Here is a 24,747-nt window from a genome sequence, read left to right on the forward strand (position 1 = left end):
TCAGAGTGAAAGTCTATATTTTTCCTGTAAGCTTCATCAGCCTCTGGGCATCAGTGAAAAAACCATCAGAAAAAAGCTTTACACTGTGATGTGGACGTCTCCTTCCCCTCCTCTGTTACTGCTGTCGGCTAAAACAACATGAAGCTGCTGCAGTTTCTCTTCTTCTTTGTGGATTTCCTTGCATCTTAAGGAAACCCGGCAGCCTTTGAAGTCTGTTACAAACCTGTGCGTTCAGTTTCTGCAGAGAGAAAAGAAGCAGAACTTCTCCTTCAGACGGACGTCATGCCGATGAGCGTCTGCCGGCGGCGGCGGCGGATTTCCTGTTTGTTTGTGACCTTGGCAGACGGGAGGAAACATTCAGAGAGAGCCTGAGAGGGAGGGAGAGGAGAGGAAGGATGGAGGTTTTTAATCGAAGCGTCGCTGCAGTCGCAGTCTGAACGCCGCTGACGGATGTTTCGTGTTAAAACAGAAGGTCGTGCTCGGGTTGCTGCTGCATTCCCATAAGCCCCCCCAAACAGCAGCTCTCTGTGTGTGTTTTTAAATGAAGGACAAACTCCGCATCAAACACGGAAGAAAAACAGTTTGTTGACCGTTTCTACTTTTCTTTCTTCCTTTTTCTTTCTTTACTTTTCTTACCTCACGTCTCTGCCATCCATCATTTTAGAGAATATTTAATATCACTGCTGTGACCTCTGACCTCTGACATCTTAAACACCTCACTGGAGACGTGCCATGTGCCACCCTGCTTCACATCCTCCACTATCATCCCCGTCCCCAAAAAACCAAGGACCACAGGACATAACGACAGACCAGTCGCCCTGACCCCCCTGCAGTTCGCCCACAGAGCCAACAGGTCTGTAGACGATGCAGTAACATGGCCCTCCACCTCATCCTCCAGCACCTGGACTCTTCAGGAACCTGCGCCAGGATCCTGTTTCCCCCATCACCCTGTGTGACTCCCCTGTCGACTCTGTGGAGTCCTTCCGCTTCCTGGGCACCATCATCACCCGGGACCCACCAAGAAATCCCAGCGGAGGATCTACTTCCTGCGGCAGCTGAAGAAATTCAACCTGCCAAACTCAGTGATGGTGCACTTCTACACCGCCATCGTTGAGTCCATCCTCACCTCCTCCATCACCATCTGGTGCTGCTGCTGCTGCTGCCACCGCCAAGGACGAGGGCGGACTGCAGCGCAGAGAAGGTGATTGGCTGCAGTCTACCTTCCCTCCAGGACCCTGAGGCGAGCAGGAAGGATCGTGGCTGACTCCGCCCGCCCTGGACACGAACCGTTTCAGACGCTCCCCTTTTCTTTTCGTCTGCAGCCGGCCTCATCAACAAGGCCCGGGACCCCACTGACGCTGTAGTTACGATTCCTGACCTGCAGTACTTGCTTTGTGTTTCTTTATACTTCTTTATATTTCTACTGTTTATTGTCAGGCACCAAAATACCAAAGCAAATTCCTCGCATGTGTGAACCTACTTTATTTTATACTTAAAGCTATAAACTTCTTTTTATTAAATCATCTGCACAGTGGAGTGTTGTCAGATGTAAAGACGCACTTATGGTGGCTGCACTGCCTTTCTGACCGACAGTAAAGTTTGTTCAAGAGCAGAAAGTCTGGAAGACAAAAATCATTAAAAGTTATGAATGATAAAAGTGCAGAAACTTTTTACATCAAAAATATGAGAAAGCAAGTGAAGGTTCAATCAAAATTAAGGCATAATTTAAGGGGAAATCGGTGTTGAAGAGGTTGAAATTCTTAAAGTAATATATAATAAGTGATATATAGCTGGAATAAATATCTAAATATTTAAATTGAATTCATCCTGTGTCTCCACCTGCAGTTCCTCCGGAGCTGACCGTCCCCAGGGGGCGCTCTCACCTCATTGCTCAGGAGGGCGACACTGTGGACCTGCAGTGTCTGGTGTCAGGGAAACCCAAACCCATCATCCTGTGGTCCCGGGTGGAGGAGAGCGGGGGGGCGGCGGCGGCGGCGGCGGCTCTGATGCCGGACGGCTCGGCTCAGACGGAGAGCTACGACGGCGTCCTGAGGATCAGCAACGTGACGAGAGAGATGGGCGGGACGTACCGCTGCCAGACGAGCCAATACAACGGCTTCAACGTGAAACCCAGAGAGGCTCTGATCCAGCTGGTGGTGCAGTGTGAGTAACACACACACACACACACACACACACACACACACACACACACACACACACAAAGTACATGTACACACACAGAAACACACACAAGGAGAGTGGGTTTAATCAGCAATACATATTGCTAATTGACCTGTTGTTCATACATGCAACTGCAGGAAATGACATTAATAAGGTTGTGCGTTTGTGTGTGTGTGTGTGTGTGTGTGTGTGTGTGTGTGTGTGTGTGTGTGTGTGTGTGTGTGTGTGTGTGTGTGTGTGTAAAACATCCAGTCAAATTAATTGCATTGATGTGGCTCTAATTTGATTGTGAGAGGCTGAAAGCTTCAGGTGGTTTTGGAGGATTTCTTTCTTTCACCAGGTCGAGCTGGAAAATGAGAATCACTTTGCTGATTCAAAACACTTCGTTGAGTTCGAAGCCGAGGTCCGAAGTTCTGGACGTGATCTCAGTCGGACCCGTGGAAAACGTACTCAAACCTGACGTGCGTCATTTTAATTTTCCCAAAAAAACGAAGCACGATTCAAAGAGGACAGTCTAAAATAGACCCGAGGATAATCACGAGGGAGGTGTTTAATCTTGTGAGCTGCTGAAAATAATCTTCATCTTAACATTTGGAAAATTAAAGAGATGATCACAGACTTCAGAGGAGCAGGAGGTGTGAAACTACCTCTGGAAACTGATAAGCTAAAATCTGTCAGCGCTGTAATCTCAGCCAACGTTAAGGCCGTGAGATTTTGGGCCGTCTGAGACTAAAGCGAACACTCGTGAGAGAAATCAGTCCAAACTGGTGTTCCTGATCAACTGTGAGACGATTTGGTGACTACAAACCATCCTGCGTTAAAATAAAGACAGTCAGACAGAAATTTAGGACCAAATTCTCACAATGCGACTGTTGCTACGACGCACGATTACAAACCAACCAATCAGAATACAGCATGAAATGACACAGAATACTCTGACCGGCCCAACATTACGTAAGCACCAGTTTCTAATAAAGTTTAGGGGAAACAACACACAGACGAAGGTGAAGAAGTCGTGTTAGCACTTGTGGCCAAAGCTTGTTTAGCATCGGAGCGGTGCAGACGGATGAGGCGAGCTGATGGCGTTCGCAGTCCGACGGCCTCAGACTGACATCATACAGTGTGACACAGACGGAGACCAGAAATGTGTTAGACCAACAGTGTTAAAGCACCTTTAGTGTTATTTTAAGATTTTTCAACGTTCACAAAATCTTAAAGTCGACTCATCAGAGATTTTATAAAAACGGGGCGTTTGAAGAGTAGATGGGGTTCAGTTTTAGACATCAGCTGTTGAAAGTGTGCCGACTGTCTTCATCAGCGTTCGGTTTGGTAGCCAGACCATTGCTGCAAGAAAACACTTAAGACTGCATGTAAGAAGTGTCCTGCTGCTTTACTCAAATACTGTACTTAAGCACAATTTTGAGTCTTTCAATTTTATGCTACTTTATACTTCTTCGCTGCATTCATCTCACAGCTGCAGTTACTTTACAGATCAAGATTTTACAAACAAAACGGGATTATTTTGTAAAATGATACCGTGCTACAGCTTAAACCATCCAACAGTATATAAAGTAGTTAAAATGAGCTCCACCTCCACCAGCTGTAACATTAAAATGCTGCTTACGTGTTAAAGCATCAGTAATAACATTACAATAATATGATTTTTATATAATATAACCCTCTTAAAGAGATCATTCTGCTCAACGCGTACTTTTACTTTAATACTTAAAGTATATTTAGATGTTAATACTTTTGTAATTTTACTTAAGTAAGATTTTGAATGTATTTCTACACTGTGGCACTGCTCACAAAGGCAAGTTCCTAACAACTTTTGCGGTAATGGACATGAAGATAAACTCAGCTCATAGAACTACAAGAACCAGACAGGTTGTAAAAAGATTCTTCATTAATACATTTATTTTTTGAATGTTATTCGTGATGTTTGATGACGTCACGTCCTCAGTTTGTCTCCTTACTGGACATTTTTTCTGTCAAAAATCTCTTTCAAGCTGAAACCAAATGTAACATCTGCTGCAGATGTAAACAAACACCAGCAGGCAACAACTGTGCTGCTTTAGCCTCTAAAACACCCAGAATGCATTGTGACGTCGGTTCCCGGGCCCCGCAGAGGAAATGTCACATCGTCCAATCAAACTGCATCACATCCATCAGAGCAGACAGCCGCAGATCTGTGTGATAAAAACACCATTTCAGTGGAAACAGACACCAGCAGCTCCGTTACAGCAGGTAGAGTGCTCAACGCCTCTGCTCGAGGGCACGCGGGCAGCTGCTGACGGACACATGCTGTCTGTCTGTCTGTCTGTCCGTCTGCGGACGGGGATCGAATCCACGACCTTCCAGTCACGCTCCGTCTAACCTGCAGGGTACCGCGTCGCACGAAATACCATCAGAGGATGTGACAGGAAGCTGCACACACACACACACACACTCGCGCACAGCTCCCGGCTTCCTGATGCACTAAAAGGCTGTCAGAGCGAATCTCCTCTGCAGCTCGACTCGTTCTGATTCTCCAGAGAATCGATGCAGAAACTCAGAGGAAGTCGTCAGCCGAGCAGTTTCAGGACTCAGAGTGATGAGACAAAAACTGAAAACACAAACAAACAACTAACCAAAGTGGTTATAAAATTAGAAGATAATCTTAATTGAAACAGCTCAGTTTGTCCTTTACATAACAAAAGAAGGTTAACCTGACATGACAGTAAAATGTTAAAACAGCACAGAAGGTAGGACGCAATGTTAAAACATTTTTAATTAAAATATGTTTTAAAACACAATAATTTGCAGTCGTAACTCTTATAAAAACATATAAAACTTGTTAGTAACGATGAACAATTAACGCACTTCGTATTTTAATTTAACAAAGTCAATAAATAATGACTTATTTAATTATCAAATTAACTAACTTGTTAAATAAATATAACGAGAATTTCTAAATGCTCAGAAAAACTTGCATCTCTAATTTTGGGGATTTTCATTTTTGATGCTTTTTTTTTTTTTTTAGGATCTAATACTTTAGTCCATTTTCCACTACAGGACCTTAACGGCATGTAACCCGGAGTTTCCTGTCCAAGACACATTTCTGAGACAAAAACCCTCAAATCAAGTGCCGTTCAGTTTTGGGAAGTGTGGCTAACAATGACTTTCTTTCACGTTTACATGCGACGACTTTCAGTTTCAGTATAACTACGTACTGCTGCTTACACACTCTCCTTGCAGTGCTTTCCTAAACACATGCCTCGCTTCGCTGATGCTGTGTTTCCTTTATATTTATTTATTTGGCCGGGTGCTTTTGTCCAAAGAGATTTTACAAATGAGGTACAATCCAAGCCACAGTAGACCAGAAGAAGCCTTTGAGAATAACACTCATTTCCTGCATGAAACAACACATAATTGCATCGCAAATGAAATGTTTTTTGAGAGAGCAAGAGAGAAAGAGCACATTAGGTAGTCGGTACTCTTGGAGTACAGAAAGGGATTCTGTTGAACGAATCGGTGTCTCGTTCTTCTGCAAACCAGCTGTTGCATTGGTAACACAAATAGTAACCACAGCCTCTTTACCCATTAGGTTTTCTTAACAGCGTAAGTGGAGGCAAAGGTTATGTCACATCTGCTTGACCAATCACGTTTGACAGCAATGCTAGCACTCCCCGAAGGTACCCGCAACTGGGATTTAGTCTCACCTTCTGAGCAGAAACCCAAATTTAGGTTCAGGAACTCGTCCTGAAAGGAAACAAAAGCTGAACCAACAACAATGGACGCAAGTTAAGTTAATAACATGTATCCAGTAATCCATATTATACCTCTTGTAGAGGTATATTATGGTTATGGAAACGGGGCTTAACAGAGACCATTCGTCTCTGTCGGTGCTTTTATTGTTTGTTCTTTGGTGCAGCACATTGTACTGCTAATACTTATTACTTTAGTAAAAAGTGAATATTTTAAATGCAAGATTTTTGCCGCAGGGTTTTTTTCACTTCTGTAAAAACGAACATTTCTTCTTTAAATTCTCTCTTCTCTAAACTTCCTGCAGTGTGTTTGCTGTTTTCACTGTGCAACAACACTAAGAAGATTAAAGTGAGGGCAGATTACAGGTGGATTACTTTGAAAAAAGTCAAACAACATTCAAGTCACACATGACACAGATTTAACTTCCAACTGTATTCAAGCAAAGAAACCTTGCTAATCCTAAAGAAGCTGCTGACTGAAAAACTGCACAGCAAAAAAAGAAAGTAGAAATGAGCAGAAAACAAGTTTAATATTAATTTAAAACTGACACTGGAGCATGTTAGAGCTGTAAAAACAATCTATATGAACACAAAATGCATTTATTTCTCCACAGTTTGTGTGTTATTGCCCATCAATTGTGTCCTGCTCAGTTTTTAATGACTTTTCATGAATATGCTAATCAAGTCCACTTGAAGCTCCAAGATAAAAGCTTATGAGCAACATTTCAAATTAGCTGTTAGTAGTATTTTTTAGGGTTTTAGTTTGACAATAATCCCTCACACTCTGTTGGTTTTTTTACTGGATTACAGCGACGACAGAGGTGACGTCCTCACAATCCCTCTGATGAACATCCTCCTCTGGGGTTTCAAACAAGTTACCAACATGCACCGGCTGAAAATGATTCCTTCAAAGTAGTGAAGAGACAGAAGAATAAAATGGAAACATACGACTGTAGCTGTTGTATAAAATCCTTCCAAGGTCATTTTTAACATGGATTATGGGGACGTCAGTGATGTGTTGAGGTGCAAGAGTTACAGTCCCCACAAAACACAATCATAGCATTCACATAGAAATTACCAAACCGTCTACTGACTTTTCTTTAAAGTAGTAACGGACAGAAGAAAGAAAAGGGAGACTGATGATGTAGCTGTTGAATAAAATCCTGTTTTACATGGTTTTTCAATGATGTTGCAGTCCTCACAATGCCAGAAAAATGTTTATTACTGACTGTAAATGTTTCTCCAAACCGGGGAACAGACAGAAGACTAAAAATGAAAACACTAACAGTAGCTGTAACATAAAATCCTGCCGAGGTTGTTTATTAATATGGATTAGAGGGACGTCGGTGATGTGTTGAGGTGCGAGTGTTACGACCCCAAAGGAAATGTTCAGCTAAATGCTATGGCATTCGTACAGACGGTACCAGACTGTCTAGACTGTCAGTACTGTAGCTGTTGTATAAAATCCCTCCGAGGTTGTTTTTCTACAGGGACGTCATGATGTTGTGGCCCTCACAATCCCTGAAAAAAATCTTTTTGTTTTCTTCAAAGTACTGAACAGAAAGAGGTAATTTTGTAAGATTGATATTGGGGACATCAGCGATGTGTTACAGTCCCCACGATCCCGGTAAAAGTGCTCAGCAGGGCTTTTATACAGAAGTTCCCGGACTGCCTACTGACTGAAAATGTTTCTTCAAAGTCGAGAACATACATTAGCATAAAAAGAAAAGGACTGTACGGTAGCTGTTGTGTAAAATCCCACAAGGTTGTTTTTCTACAGGGATTACATGGACATCAATGATGTTGCAGTCCTCACAATACCAGAAAAATGTTTATTACTGACTGTAAATGTTTCTCCAAACCGGGGAACAGACAGAAGACTAAAAATGAAAACACTAACAGTAGCTGTAACATAAAATCCTGCCGAGGTTGTTTATTAATATGGATTAGAGGGACGTCAGTGATGTGTTGAGGTGCGAGTGTTACGACCCCAAAGGAAATGTTCAGCTAAATGCTATGGCATTCGTACAGACGGTACCAGACTGTCTAGACTGTCAGTACTGTAGCTGTTGTATAAAATCCCTCCGAGGTTGTTTTTCTACAGGGACATCTTGATGTTGTGGCCCTCACAATCCCTGAAAAAAATCTTTTTGTTTTCTTCAAAGTACTGAACAGAAAGAGGTAATTTTGTAAGATTGATATTGGGGACATCAGCGATGTGTTACAGTCCCCACGATCCCGGTAAAAGTGCTCAGCAGGGCTTTTATACAGAAGTTCCCGGACTGCCTACTGACTGAAAATGTTTCTTCAAAGTAGAGAACAGACATTAGCATAAAAAGAAAAGGACTGTACGGTAGCTGTTGTGTAAAATCCCACAAGGTTGTTTTTCTACAGGGATTACATGGACATCAATGATGTTGCAGTCCTCACAATACCAGAAAAATGTTTATTACTGACTGTAAATGTTTCTCCAAACCGGGGAACAGACAGAAGACTAAAAATGAAAACACTAACAGTAGCTGTAACATAAAATCCTGCCGAGGTTGTTTATTAATATGGATTAGAGGGACGTCAGTGATGTGTTGAGGTGCGAGTGTTACGACCCCAAAGGAAATGTTCAGCTAAATGCTATGGCATTCGTACAGACGGTACCAGACTGTCTAGACTGTCAGTACTGTAGCTGTTGTATAAAATCCCTCCGAGGTTGTTTTTCTACAGACATTACAGGGACGTCATGATGTTGCAGTCCTCACAATACCAGAAAAATGTTTAGCAGTGACTGAAAAGATTTCTCCAAAATAGAGAACAGACAGAACCCGGGCCGCTGTGGTAAGAACTCAGCCTTGTACATGGGGCGCTCTCTACCAGGTGATCTACTGGGGCGCCCCCCCCAAAAAAGAAAATTGTTAAAGGGCCGTTTACTGAGTGAAAAGTAGAGAACAGACAGACAATATAAATTAAAAAGCGATGACTGTAGCTGATTTAAAAAGTCTTTTCAGTGTTGTTTTTCCACAGGGATTATGGGGACATCGGCATGTAAAAAGTTTTCCTTTAAGTGGTGAACAGACAGAAAAATAAAAAGGCAAACTGATTATGGTAGCTGTTGCATAAAATCCCACAGTCGTGGTTTTTCTACAGGGATTACGGGGACGTCAGTAACGTGTTAAGATGCAAGTGTTACGGTCCCCACAATCCCAGAAGAGTCAAAGGAGAGTTAAAGAACTGTTTACTGACTGTAAAGTTTTCTTCGAAAAAAAGAACAGGGGAGCCTAAAAATTTTGCAAAATATTATGTAATTCATGCGTAGAATAAGAATGCTATAATATTTAGCATTCAAAACTGATGGTATGATTTTGAAAAATGGTGTAATGAATGGGCTTAAACATCCAAAAGTCAACATCCAGCAGTATACTCCTTTAAGAGCCAAGTCGTACTTAGACCTACTCTCGTTGAACTCCAGGAAATTAGATAAAAAAAAGGAAATAAAACTATTGGTAATTTTTTTCTGGGGACCTCTTGAAGTTCCCTCAGGTGCCCCTGGGGGTAATTTAATTTTCTGAATTAAATTATCATATAAATGAACTTATTCCTCATTTGGCCCTGAAGTGTCCTCGTGGAGCTGCTGCTGCTCCACAACCTCCAGCCAGAGAAAAACTTTTAACGCTTTTACACAAAAGTTATCAGGATAGAAACTGGAGAAAAGAGCTCATTAACGAGCTGGAACGCCAGCCTCAGCGGTGCATTATGGGAATTAAACAGCAGGGTCAGAAGTCTTCTTTGACCAATCAGAGAGCTTGGCTGAAGGTCGCCGTCAAGCAAAAGCGTCCAGCTGACCTTTAGATGTTCCTGGACCGATTCCCTCACAAGAGGAAGGTCCTGGAAACATATCTGGGGGGTCGAGATGAACCGCAGACCTTTATCTCTGTAACCTCTGCGTGTGTGTGTGTGTGTGTGGACATGTGTTACTCATGTTGTGGGGACATAAATCTGTTTACACAGTCACATTGTGGGGACTCGTCTTCCTCTTGAGGACAAAACACAAGTCCCCAGGAAATGGATGTAAGTCAATGTAATGTCCTCTGAAGTGATGGAAACATATGTGTGTGTGTGTGTGTGTGTGGTGAACATACTGAAAGTCAGTCAGTGTGAGTGTTGGTTATTTTACTGCACACTGATAGAGTCGACTGCTTAAACTGGCCTGAATGATGTTTCAGGCTTATTTGCTTCAGATTTTCATCAAAGGTTTATTTTAAAGGAGACGATCCGTTTAAACTAATTCTCACTCTGGTGGTGAGAAAGGAAAGGGTCAAGTCAATTTTCTTTAAATAGCCTTAAATGACAAGTTTGTCTCCGAGGGTTTTTACAATCTGTACAACAAACAACACGATTCATATCTTTCACTTTTAGGTACACGTGGTTTCCATGTGTGGATCACACATGAAATGCAAAACGTCAGAAGAGTATTTGAACGAGAAATAATAATGTTCTGTTTTTGATTTTTATAATCTTATTTTCACCATCTTTTAAATCAGAATAATTATATATATATATATATATATATATATATATATATATATATATATATATATATATATATATATATATATATATATATATGATCAATTGACAGGCTGTAGGTATGTGTGATTTTGCATGTGATAACATGTAATATTAATAATTGATCTCACGTGAAATGGTGTTTCACATGTGATTAATTCACATGTTGGGGTGATAACATGTTTATCATGTTTGGAAAACCATTTCACATGTTTAAAAAAATATCACATATTGGGTGATAACATTGAGTATAATATATGAGTATATAATATAATATAATATATGGGAATATGTGTAGTTTTTAGACATTAATTTGACTTTTTTTCAGGATTTTCACCTGCATTTTATATTTTTATCCAACTTTTACTATTAATCTAACACTATCACACCATTTTAACTGAGAAAGCTTCACATATTGGCACATGTGGTTTTGAAATATAAGATTATAACGATTATATCAGTTTCATATTTGATAAATTCTTTTGTAGGCAAACTAATGTAGTTTCTGGATGTGAAAACATAACAATACTACTGTATGTTTTCACTGATATTATTGGGTAATGACTTTATCATTATCAGAACCAATATCAGAAACACTGCAGCGCTGTGCACAAAGGAAACTGGTGAAGCAGGCGTATAGTTGAATCCTTTAAAAAAAGACGTCATGAAGAGTTTTTAGGCGTTAAACAAATGCAAAAAATCTAACGTGATGGATTTATTTATAATGACTTCAGACAGACTCCATTTAAACTTTGCCTGTTTAGTTTTAAACTCCAAACTCTTTCGTCCTGCTCTGACCTCTCAGCCTGAATTAATCATGTGGAGCTGCTGCTGCTGCTGCCTCGTCCCTGGAGCCAGGCAGCGTTCGTACTCTCTCCGTCAGCGAGGCTTCAGATGGTTCCTCTCTCTCTGCTGCTGAGAGGTCAGAGGACGGCCGCCTGCAGCTGCTGGGTTTTTGTCTGTTGATCCGTGTTTGACAGCAGGACGTTAATCTGTGAAGTGACACCTGTAATGTGCCTGAAATCCTCTGAGGAAGTTCTGCTGGAGGGATTTAAAAAGAGAGATCAGACTCTGTCTTTGTGCCCTTTAGCAGAGCGCTGCGGCAACCAGGTTAACGCCCGTCTGACTTCAGATATTTCAAATACTTAAGAGGTTTAAGGTTATTTTAGAGGCATTTTGGCCTCATTAAAGAGTGAAGAGAGAGCAGGAAGCGCAGCTGCCATGACAGTTAAATTTAGTCTCATTCAGTCTGGATTTATTAGTTTTATCAGTTTAATACAGTGAGTCAACTTTCAGGTCAGTTTAGGTTCAACAAATCACGTTAAAACAGACGAAAAGTGATGAAACTTAATGATTTGATTTTCTTCAGACATTTTTTGAACATTAACTTTGGATTTGAAACTTTACAGAAAGAAGAGATTACCTAAATCATTTCTTTGGTTTGTATGAAGTTGCTGGTCAAGAGGTTAAGATGCAAAGATGCTCAAAGGGTTAAATAAATAAAATGGTTTGGACATTAAAGTTAGTGTAGAGGCTCGAGGTCACAGTAAACCTCTACGACAATGTCCTCATAAGTATACTGAGCAGCAAATGTGTGTCGTGTGTGTTGTAAAACCAGACGATAATTTCCCAGATGGCCTGAAAATCTCCAAACAGCCTCATTTTCACACTGAATACTGAGCCAAGATGTGCTGAGCTCAACTTCAAATCAGATTATTAGATTAGATCAGATTAGATTAGATTAAACTTTATTGATCCCTGTGGAGAAATCAGGTCTCTCCAGAATCAAACAATAACAGGATAAAGCCTGAAGAAATAACAAAATTTAAATTTTGAATTTAATTAATTAAAAAGCAGCAGTAAAACCAAAAAATATGTTTTTGTTTGTTTGTGTCCTGAAAAGCTGCCAAAAGTGAAGATTTGTTGAATTTTAGACAAGTGAAGTAATTTAATACATTATCATTTAAATATAACTTTACAATTTAGGAAATTTCTAACGTTTGTGGGGTATTTATTGATATTCTCAGCTTAGTTTGCATCACGTTATTAAAAATAGGCCTAATTTCCAAAAAGCTTCACCCTGATTTTCCTCACATTTCTCACATTTTACCCCAAACTGTCTGACAGCAGATGCATGTTGTTGCAGCTCTTCGCCGACGCTCTGCCTGCACCAGACATTTTCTAGATGCATATGGTTAACTTCTGATTCGCTTCAAGGCTAACCGGTTTTTCACTGAAATGTTTTATCTCTCCTCATTCTTTCTTATTAGCAAATGTAGAAAACGTTCAGGTGATGACGCACACACCGCAGGCGACAGATTATATCAGCTGCAGCTAATTAACCTAAATTATTCCGTCAGTAACTTGACGAAAGGCCAGAATGAAACTTGTCTGGTTAATGAGCCAGTGTCTATACTCCAAACATCGTTTTTTAGAGACACAAACATTGCTCTATAATCGCAAGTGAGAGATACACATCAGTTTCAAGAGTCAGAGTTTGCCAGTTCAATTCTTCTTCAAATCAGATCAATAATTGAAATAAATCCACGGCATATATGTGAAACAAGACCTCCAGTATTTGGATCAAGTAGCTGGTGAAAAATAAGGTGACTTGGTGTGAGACTTGCCCTAAAAAGACTTAAGACTTGACGCTGACTTGAGACTTGAGACTTGTCCTGAAAGACTTGTGAGTTCCCTGATCAATAACTTAATCTGATCAGCTTCATAGGTGTGAATCAGGACCTGAAGATGCTGGTCATTTTTTTTAGATATTCTTCTTCGCTGTATTGTGTCATCTTTCCTGTCTTCTCTCCAACAGTCCCTCCCAATGTGGAGCCGGTGTACACGGAGATCCGTCAGGCTCTCGGCCGGGCGTTCAGCCTCACCTGCCGCCTGCTGCGAGCTCACCCGGCCCGCCTCCTGCGATACGAGTGGAAGCTGGGCTCCCGCCTCCTCACCGTCGGACAGTTCAGTGACCAGCGCGACGACACCTACTATCTGGTCAAAGCTCTGAACCGAGAGGGCTACGGCGAGTACACCTGTGACATCACCAACGAGGCCGGGGCAGGGCGCTGCACCTTCCTGGTCACAGGTGAGTCAGCTTGACTGAGGCATGATGGGACATTGTTTTTAACTTGAAGGTGTGAGCGGGTTGTGTTTCCTTGATCTGAGGAGTTACATGTTACATCTTAAATGACTTGAGACACGACTTGTCCGAGTTTCGAACTAAAACTCGACTTGGATTTGTCTCAAATGACTTGATCTGGACTTTGTGACCCTTCAGTTGGACTTTGGCTTGAATGACTCGGGACTTAACTCGTGCCTGTCTCTTTAGGACTCGACTTGAACTTGTCTCTAATTACTTGAGACACGATTCAAACTCGCTATCTTGTTACTTTCGGACAGCTTGAAACCAGCTCTGCCTTTATTCCTCCACAGCTGGTTGAACAGCCTCCCAGTACCAGTTTCCCAGTTACCCCCCAGTCTGCTGGCCTGCTGCAGCTGTCGATGAGGTTTTGTTAAGAGGCCTGAGGTCTGATGGAATCTGAGGCTGCTTTCAAACTCTAAACGTTTACATCTTGAGGATGATAACGTGACGATTAATTAGAGTTTATCTCGTCTTTAAATCCCGTGTGCTGGCAGACAGAAGCAGAGAATCGCTGAGAGTTTCCTCGAGGGAGTTTGAAGCGTCATAAATAATGTGCAGAGCTTCGGGAAACCTTCGCATCGTCTCACACATCTGAACTCACACCAACAACAAACGCTTTACTCTGCTGGAAGATTAGAAAACTTGCCTTTAATACCTGGCTGCCTCCTTTCTGTTCACTTAACAGTTGAGGTCTTTAAGGCTAAAAGATAACAGGCATCGGCGCGTTGGAACTTTTCATGACTGCGTGACAAAAGTCATCTTTTAAGTTTGAACTTCTGCTGCATATTGTTGATTTCTGCATTATTTAAAGAACCATACTGGTGTTTTTTCCTCCAGTTTTATTCCATTAACTGTGAATTTTGTTCTTTCTCAAACATTTTTTGAAATCTTCCATCAGTTTTTAGATTGATTTCATTTCCACCACAGTCGACATTTAGTTTTTAACTGTTAAAGTTTAGTTTTTGTCACATGGTAATGCAGCAATGAGCAGCGATTGTTTTGACAACTTTCCCTTGTTTTTGCCTTCAAGGACACTCTGAGAGCCAGGAATAGAAAGCTCTGTGAGCTGCGTTTTTTAGATATTCTTTTTTAAATTTTTAATAAGATTTCTTATTGCATTGTTGGCTTTGTTTGATAGCTCGACAGTATAGCGAGACAGAAAACACAAGGCGGAGCGAGGGATGGAAGACAAAGGTTCCCAGCCGGAATCTAGTGCCACAAAGTTTCGGTGATGTGTTGCCTCAGTACACGCGGGTTCGGACCTCTAAATATGTCAAACGTTCACATTTTTCAGGTTTTCGAGTAACTTTTAGGCCACGAGAGTGCAGGGTACACCGACAGGATATGTCGTATCGAGTGGAAGTAAATATGCTTCATTACCCTCCCAAAATATGGAGCTGTAGGCTACATTAAGCTGATAACTTATGAATTCAAGAAGTATTTTACTTTTCTTATTGCGATAATTGTGTTGATAAGTGAATAAGAAATGACCTGAAGACGAAAAAAAGTATTTAAATCAAAATGCAAAACAATTATTAACACTAACAAGCACTAAAAGTTGTCTATCAACCAAACTGCAGGGAGGGCAGCAGGAATAGCATCAACAGGCCAACAAGCTAACAGGCTAACAAGCTAACAAGCGCCTGATTCTTCAGCGTGTTCAGGCTGCAGTTCGGCATTTATGGGAAGAAAATGCAACGAGTCTGTACGAGAGAATGGTAAACGGTAAATTACATCCAATTTACAACAAACGTTTAGCAGAAATGCTTCCTGAACAGTTCCTGACCAGCAGATGGATTTATTAGTAGTTTAGCTTTTGACATCATGCTATAAGACAGAATACAGGTGCGTCAATGAGAGGGACCCAGGTGGGACGGTGAGGTCACAGGGAGCAGAGGTGAAGAAGGTGCAGGACTTTAAGTACTTAGGGTCAACGGTTCAGAGCGATGGAGACTGTGGGAAAGAGGCGAGTGCGAGCAGGTTGGAGCGGGTGGAGGACAGCGTCAGGTGTGTTGTGTGATAAAAGAGTCTCAGCGAGAATGAAAGGAAAGGTGTTGGAGACGGCGGTGAGACCAGCGATGTTGGACAGCTTAGAGACAGCGGCGCTGAAGAAAAGACAAGAGGCAGAGCTGGAGGCAGCAGAGCTGAAGATGCTGAGGTTCTCTTTGCGAGAGACGAGGACGGACAGGATCAGGACCGAGGACATCAGAGGGACAGCTCATGTTAGATGTTTCGGAGATAAAGTCAGAGAGGACAGATCGAGGTGGTTTGGACGTGTCCAGAGGAGAGACTGTGAATATATTGGTAGAAGGATGCTGAGGCTGGAGCTGCCAGGCAGGAGGTCTAGAGGAAGACCAGAGAGGAGGTTTATGGATGTAGTGAGAGAGGACATGAAGCTAACTGGTGTGAGTGAAGAGGACGCAGAGGACAGGGTTAGATGGAGGCACATGATTGGCTGTGGCGACGCCTGAAAGGAAAGAAGAAGAAGCTTTTGACATAATGCTAAAATCCTGTGGTTGGTCTGTTTGCTTTCATACCACAAACAAACCACACCAAAACAAGAGCACTGGTCTTTGACGGGAACTCGGTGTTGGATGACACCCTGAGTTTGATTATCAGAATCGTATCGGGGGGGGAAAAGTCAGATCAGTGCATTTCTACTCTGTCGATATAAAAGCCTGGTTTTAATCTCTAATGTAAATGTGCAGTCGTCGCTGAATCTTCAGACTGCTCTGTGAACACCAGACGTCACGCAGGAAGTGCCGGCTGAGTCGACTCGTCTCTCCGTCCTCTCCCCCGCAGAGACGCCCTGTCGGCGCTGCAAGAGACTTCCTGTAAAACCGACGATTGCGTTAAGCCTCTTATCGCGGCCGGCCGGCGAGCAGCAGCGCGTTCTGCAGGCAGCAGCAGAAAGCGGTTGAAGAGGGGAAGCTGTAAGCTCAGGATGGAGAGCTGATGGGAAATGACGGCGATTTATGTCGGGCTTGTCGTCTCTGAGGTGAAGTTTGTGTTGTTAATCAGGTGTGAACACGGCGGTGGCGTTTTAAACCTCGCTCATCCTGCGGCAGCCAATGAGACGGCAGCAGAGCTTCAGAATAAAACTGACACAACAGAAGTGAAACTCCCAACGTGTTAGACTTTTCCTCACACCTTCACAACAAGAAAAGTTCAGCGCTGGGAGTTTTTCTTTGTCTCTCAGAGCCGAAGCAGCAGAAAAGATTCGCCTTCACGTTTGCATTATTCATGTTTCCATCGGTCTGACTTGAAATCATAGCAGAGTCACTGATATTCACACTGAATGGACATCTCCGTTATTCACTCTGACATTTCCTTCTGCTAATGTGCCTCCTCATCGCCAACATCCAGTTTTCTGTCTCGTTTCTTGGAGGAAATCCTTCCAACTCATTCAGTAACAGTGAGGCTGCCCCCAAAGTTCAAATGAACTCTGATGCATTTGTCTGTCTGGTTCGGTTTGTTGAGGCAGGTGTGAAAGCCGTCAATAGAAGAGACGTTTGCCCCAGTTTGGTGCAATGGAGCTTTCAACCACATCTCATAGTCTTCATCAGCAGGTGGAGTTTGCTCAGTTGTCTTCAGGTGATCTGAGTCAAAATGTCCCCCGTTTAAACGGTCATGTGACCAAAGTGTGGAACTGTGTGAGCAAACGCTGTCCCACAGACTGTCAGGAAAGCTAGTGAGTGGAGATAAGATTATTTTATCAAACTACTTAAATTAAGTTTTAGAAAAAAGTCACTGTGTCGCTGTGAGTCACACAGCTGAGGCGGCCAATCAGGACTCAGCTTTGTGTTATCAGGTCGTCCATGTTGGAGGCTCCGTCCAGTCGGCTGAGTTCTTCTTCTTTAGTGGTTTAATCCTCCAACCTGCACATCAGCAGGAACACACACAGAAACACACTGACGCAGTGGTGAGTGTGTGTGTGTGTGTGTGTGTGTGTGTGTGTGTGTGTGTGTGTGTGTGTGTGTGTGTGTGTGTGTGTGTGTGTGTGTGTGTGTGCGCGCTGATACACACATGTCCTGCACACACACACACGCAGTTTACTGTCATATTACCTTGAGCTTGATAATCCTGCGGCCTGAGATTAACACTTCTTCTTCTGTCTTTGTGCTCTTTCATCATTTCTTCCTCTTCTCTCTCATTGGACCAAACGAACACAGAAACTGTGACAAATCTGAATCTCCACTTCGCCGCCATGATGACTGAACGTTAGCTTCAGCTCGTTGTTAGCGGGTCACATCACAGAAAGTAAAGCTCTGTGATTGGCTGTTTGTTGCTGAAATGCATCTTGGGAGTCGTAGTTGACTTCTCTCCTTCTGTTATTGTGTCCTCGGGCTTCTTGTACTTTTCACTTTTTATCAAAGAACCAGATGTTTTCTAACACAGTTGTTCAACCGGGACGTTTTTCATTTTTGAAGTGTGTTTACTGATGTGATGTAGGCCTACCTCTGAAAACGGTTCAGAAAAACACTTTGAGATGGATTACAGGAATTTAGATTCATCACGTGGAAGTGAGTGAGGTCTGAAGTCGCGTCTAACAGCTCACGACCCGGGGCCCTCACAGACTTCACGTGATGACAGTGAACACATCACGGTACGTATTGAGTCCACAAGGGCTCGGTCCACAAGTCCGCAGGGTGGACATTTGGAACAGCGAGTGACGTCTGTTTGTGTTGGTAGCTGAACACGCTCCCTGCTCCACGTGACCTCTGACCCCTGTGTCTCCTCAGGGAAGGCCTACGCTCCAGAGTTTTACTACGACACCTACAGCGCTCTGTGGCAGAACAGACCTCGAGTCTACGGCTTCAAGCTGCAGTGGACACAGATGGAGCCCAACGCTGTGGACCGAATCCTGGCCTACAGACTCGGCATCAGACAGGTCAGTACGCACCAAGTTATTATCAGCAGACCGGCAGTGAACGTCTCTGCTAACAGGTGTGTGTGTGTGTGTGAATCACGGCCTCCATTGTTGTCCAGAAACTATTAAAACACATCAGCGAGCCGCTCTGTTGTTCCTTCATCACCATGAACACACACACTGTAGTTTATTCTGCCTCCGCCCCACACACACCGTCCTGCTGCCCCAAACACTCACTACAGCACCACATGTGGATTCATCCGCCGCAGGAAATAGTCCCCAACAGACGCTCTGTTTCCTCCTGTTGGTCTGATAAAAACTACAGCGAGCAGCTGTTTGAGGAAACTACTGAGCCTTTTTAACAGGAAACTACAGATCTGTGTTTTTAAAGATTTACGTCTTCAGCAGGAACCAATGGGCTCGCAGCTGAGCGCCGCAGACAGGAAGTCAGACGGTGCTGAGAGACGGGCCGACATGTTGCTGGTTTGGATCTGCATGACTTGTTGACAAGAAGAAAGATATAGACTAATGGGCCCCAGTAGCTCACCTGAGTGGTTACCGCAGCAGCCGGGTTTGAATCCAGCCCGGCTGTATGTCATCGCCCCTCTCTCAACACAAATCTGAATCATGTTTTAATATCGACACTTCAAGGCAGAAAGAAAGTTTACTGATAAATATAGAAGACACACTTTTAATACGTTTTTATGAATCTGAATAACTTATATTTATGTTTATGTTTTGTTATGAACAGTTTGGTGTCTGAAGTCAGAAATGAGACTGAAGTAATTGTTTTGTTTTGATGTTGAACCTGATGAGGCAGTAAAACTGGTCCAGAGGGTTTATGAGCCAGTAAAAATATTCAGATTAAACCCATCAGAGGACTGTGTGTGTGTGTGTTTGTCAGTGTTTAATGAAATATGATCACAGATGATTGGCAGATAAACAGCCTGTTATTGCCTTTTTGTTTTTTTTTTAATCTCAGAAGTTTATTTCCAGGCGACGTGGATGAGGACAGCTTTTATCGTGGTGTTTTATGAGTTCTAAAATATTTCCAAATCACTTATTTACGTGGTTTTATAATGTATCTCCCTCTTTTTATTGAAAATTTTATTTTATCTTACCCTTTCGAATCTGTATATGCGTATATATATATATATATATGTATATATATATATATATATATATATATATGCTGCAGGGACCCAGCAGAGATCTGCATGAGCTCTTTGTAAGTACTCCACATTAAAGAGGCACATTTTGGGTTCAGACCTCCTCAGGCTTGAGTAGCGCCCTTTAGATGAACTTCTCCTGTTTATGAACCAAATATGGTGTCACCATGTCCGTTACTGGGAGTAACCATTAATAGACACCTTGCCTCTCTGCCAGTTTGGTTCTTGTGATTGGCCTGAAGTCACATGACCACCCAGACTATCCATGTGTGGGTGCCCCATTGGCTGATATGTGTGTGTGTGTGTGTGTGTGTATGTGATTGGTTGTCTTTTATATTTTTTAAACCTTTTTGCTTCATACCCTCCTATTCAGGGTTAGCACAGTGTCTGTTATATCCAAGGGGGAAAAAGAGACTGAAGCACACTGACTGATCTGCAGCCTTTAACTGTGCAAACAGACCAACACTACTGTGTCTTCACCAGAGACAACATGGACAAAGACATCAGGCAAACAACATGTATAATCAACCTAGAACAGCTGCACAACTGTCATTGGATCACCGGTTGAACAGAATTTCAAATCTATTGGATCATGAATCCAAGGGTGTCCAGGTGCCACAGCCAATCATCACATCAGAAACAACAGATCACAGATGTATCTTAAAGTTACAAAGTGCTGCATCCCTCAGGTGTAAGTTCAGAGAGTGAATTGATAATGTCTCCACCTCCAGGAGAGGGTGACATGCTGTCACTTCCCCAGAACTTGGTTAGCCCGTGGTTAGCCTGTTAGCATAACGTCCAGCAGATATGTGCATCATGTGTGCTGCTGCAGGTTATGAAGGATTTTATGGTGTATTGTTTATCAGCACGTGGACATGTGAAGTATTTGGTGTCTGATGAGCCACAGTGGGAAAACTCTGCAGGTTGATTGGACAGCCAGGAGACAGAGTTCGGTGGTTTTCTAGTGTCAGAACGAATCTGCCTCTCAGATTGCGAGAGCATTTAAACGTGATCACGATATTACTTAGAGATGGATCACTTCTGAAGTCATTTCACTGTTAAAGGATGATATTATATCTTCTTTAGATTAACTTTATCTGAGAATATGGACAGAAAAACCTCCAAAACATGTTTTGAGGTTTTCATAAAGTCTGATGAAAGAACTCTTCAGCTCTCATTTCAAAATGACTGGGACAAATCTAATGTTACACACAGTGCAGGGCATGATGCCGAGTACCTGAGGCCCCTGCAGCATCAGCCTGGCTTCAGAGAATAGGGAGGAGGAGGAGGAGGAGGAGGAAGAGGAGGAGGGCTTGTTGCCATGGCAGCCTGCCTGTCTTTTCATTCATACAGAGCAGTGTGCTGCAGTGAGAGAGAGAGCAGGGAGGAAGTGCTGATGGGACAGAAAAAGACGAGCAGAAGAAGAAGAGAGAAGGAGGCAGAGAAAGTAGAGAGATAGAAGAAAAAGAAGACAATATGTGCGTTTCCATCCACCTGTTTTTACGCACTTTTTCAATATGCGCGTAAAAAAACTCCGAAAATTCCCCAAAAAACTCAAAATATCGCAAAAAGTTTTACGCGTGGAAAAGTTGGTGTGTCAGTAAAAGCGAAATGCGACAAAGTGCAATTGAAACAGACTTAGTGAATAAATGATGACGTCCATGAAGAGCTGAAATCAGAAGTGTGTGAGGATGAGGAGGCTGTAACCTTCCTCACAGTAATACATGAAACTAACATGTTTCCAACATATTTGCATGAATGAAAATTCACTTTTCTTTCAGTCTGAATGAAGGTTAAAGTCTCATTTTGGTAGTTTTGTGCATCATTTCTATCAGTAATAGCAACATTACTGTAACTGTAATGTAAGATATCCATTTCATTTGTCTAACTCGGACTAAACATAAGCATATGCTCGCCTTGCTATTGTTTTAAGACAGACTTGAACCTACCCTTTAATATTTGAGATCTGTGAATATGGTGATATGGTAATATGAGAGAACTGGGAGCGAACCAGACAGTAAATGTGATATCAAACCAAAGTAAAGGAGCTAAAAGAGGCTAAAAAGCTCTGTTGAATATCAGAGTTGGTGACAGCTACGCTTCTGTTATGTCCTAACATATATATGTATATGTGAATTTGTTTATATATTATTTAGGTAGTTACAATTTTTATTGTTATTTACATTTTATTGCCATTTGTTTGATTTTACATGTGCAAATAAACAAAATTCAAATGTTCACGTTACACACAACTTGTCTTTTCAGACCTTCAGACCTTAGCTCACCTGAAGGTAGAAACTTAAATTTAATTTGGAAGGAAAAATAAAATGTAACCTCATTGTTCATATTCTGCTTGTTTGGGACAATCTGCGAATAAATACAAGTATTAAATGTAATGTAATTAACTTCTTCATGTCTTAGTAATTTATTTTCCTTTTTGGTTTGATTGTTTAAAATCAGATCTGGTTGCACACTGCATTATGGGGACGGGTCCCCACAAGGTAAACCAGTAGATTTAAGGGTCTAGACTTGGTTTAGACTCGAGGTTAGAATCAGGTTATGGTCGTGGTTAAGTCGTCTTTAAGGAATGAGTGTGATTCAGTGCAGCGTCCTCATAAGTAACAAAAACAAGTATTTTGTGCCTGTATGCTTCAGATGGGTCAGTCTCGCTGGTGGGAGCAGGAGATTCCCATGGAGGGAACCATCCAGAAGGGGGAGCTGTTGACCTACAACCTGACTGAACTCATCAAACCTGAGTCTTACCTGGTCCGCCTCACCCCCATCACCCGCTACGGAGAGGGCGACGCCACTGAACGCATCATCACATACAGCGGTATGTTGTCTTATCTCATGGCGTCGTCATCATAAATTCAATAAAATAACATCTGGAAGTTAAATAATGACTGAACATTTAGGGCGGGGGGGTTGAATTACCAGCACTTTAATGTCTCACATGATAAATTCAGTATAACGTCCATCAGTACAACAACAGAGTCATGTCATACACGCTGAAAACGTTTTCTCTCTTTAACACTAATATCGCTAATTCTACTTTGCTGTTCTTTTGTTTGGCCTTGAGATCTACTCACACCAGATTCATCCACTCGTCCTCACGAAATCCGTGCGTTTAGATGTTTGGTGATGTCGCAATAGTCGCTACTGAAGTGCTGTAGCTGGTGAGCCAACCGGGAACGTGCTAGCACTAATCGGTTACAATTTGCTCCTCCATTTTAGACTCCCCGGCTCCCTCAAAGGTCAGAACTGTCAAGATGGTTGTCCATTGGTCAACAGTAGTTTCCTTCCTCAGAAAACATTTGCAAAGCCGATTTTTTCAAGTTTGAAACCTGAATTGTTTACATCCATGTTTACTTGAGAACAGTCTTCTTCTTCCCTGCCTTTGTTGGCACATTGCTGCGTTTTTAGCGAGTGTAGTCGCGTCACTTCATAGTACTACTATGGTCAAAAACCCCACAGGGTAGCTTTAAGCTACTGCCAATGAAACACAACACTTCCTGCACAGATGTTATTTATTTTGGCCTGCTGTTAGGCTCTTAATGTGAAACATTTTTGCAGGAAGTGTTTAGTTTCATTGACAGTAGCTTAACATTGATTTAAAAAATGCAAAGTAGAAGTTACTGGAGTTAATCAGTGAATGAGAACAGTGTTGTTAACCAGAGAAAGTGGTTTGAGCAGAGTGGTGAGTATCTGCTGTTGTACTGGTGGAAATAAACATTATCATCAAGACAACAGGTAAACATGGAGGAAGTGATGAGTTTGTATCAACAGCAAATTAAAACTGGAACAGATTGGAAAACATTAAGGACTCTTACTGAAATATAAGAAATTAGGAATGAAGATGTGTCTCTGATAAAAGCCTGTTTCAAATAAAGGCCTGGTTCGCTCTGCAGGGAAGGTCAATATTTACAGTATGTTAACTAATTGTTTTTACCTGTGCTCATCCCAGAGTGACTCAGACCTAAATATGAGATTTTAGAGTTGTTTTATCATGTTTGTTTATTTATATTGTCATGTGGTTTCTGTTTGCACACAAGCTGCTTCTCTTTATTTATATGAAAAAATAATCAAACAAAAAGCAAGGGAACAAAAGAAATGCAAACTGTTGAGCTGTCACACAGAACTCCTGACGGGAATCTAAGGAAATCACAACTGCAGAGAAACGTCAAAGTAAAGAAATACAAAACAGAACAGAAGAGAAGTGAAATCAAGACGACAAACAGAGAATCAAACACAGAGGAAACTCACAGCGGCAGGTGACGACACTCAGACACGAAACACAAAAACCAGGAGAAGAGAAAGAGACGATCTGAACGCGAACTCGTCTGCTCTGTGATGTTGAGTTTTGACAGACTGTCAGTGAACGCCTCGCCTCCTGATCGTCACATTAACTCCCCGCAGCAAACGCAGCGAGGGTTCAAACAGGAAGTTCAGACTTCTCATCAGCTGACGCTGTGAAGGTAATCACCTCCACCTGACAGTCACATGACCCTCTGCAGGTCACAACCTGACATCTGTCAAACATTAGTTCAGCTTTTTGGAAAAACGTTTTATACAGAATAAAGCAGCTGTGGACAACAGATACTGTAATAATCATTCATTTTAATTAATTGATTACATGCAGATTGATTTATAAACGTTCCTGCTTTAAACACATCGCCGATTTAACCGCATCTTCTGGCCGGAGAGTGATTAATTAAAAGTATTTAAGTATTCACACACACACACAGTTACGGAGGGTATTTGTGTTGTAGTTAATTCAGCAGGTTAAAACATTTGACAGCTTTAGTTACAAGTTACATTACAAATTAAGATTAATTAAGAACATTAAGAACATATGAAGAGCTTATAAAATATGATGTTTTGTTATAAATGAAACTACACAACATTATATACAAGCACAGTTGAAATAATTAGTTGATTAATTCATTAGTCGATCGACTGAAAATTAATGGCAACTATTTTGATAATCATTAAAGTAATTTTTCTTACCTCCATTACTGCTGTGCAATATCTTAATAATCTCAATAATAATAACTCGTCAGTACATGCACCACTGCT

At 41.9% G+C, this 24,747-nt stretch overlaps 1 protein-coding gene across 2 annotated transcripts in view; it reads left to right on the forward strand.

Annotated features, from left to right (window-relative positions):
- Positions 1–24,747, forward strand: part of LOC122861716 (MAM domain-containing glycosylphosphatidylinositol anchor protein 2-like) — a 106,373-nt gene that overhangs the window by 60,390 nt on the left and 21,236 nt on the right. For both annotated transcript variants that reach the window (XM_044166528.1, XM_044166529.1), the window contains 4 exons: positions 1,846–2,163; positions 13,303–13,575; positions 18,375–18,523; positions 22,327–22,504. In XM_044166528.1, coding sequence (XP_044022463.1) covers positions 1,846–2,163; positions 13,303–13,575; positions 18,375–18,523; positions 22,327–22,504 — 918 coding nt within the window. The remainder of the gene's footprint in view (positions 1–1,845; positions 2,164–13,302; positions 13,576–18,374; positions 18,524–22,326; positions 22,505–24,747) is intronic.

The sequence above is a fragment of the Siniperca chuatsi genome, linkage group LG15, assembly GCF_020085105.1.
Source record: "Siniperca chuatsi isolate FFG_IHB_CAS linkage group LG15, ASM2008510v1, whole genome shotgun sequence".
In the NCBI taxonomy this organism is placed as follows: domain Eukaryota; kingdom Metazoa; phylum Chordata; class Actinopteri; order Centrarchiformes; family Sinipercidae; genus Siniperca; species Siniperca chuatsi.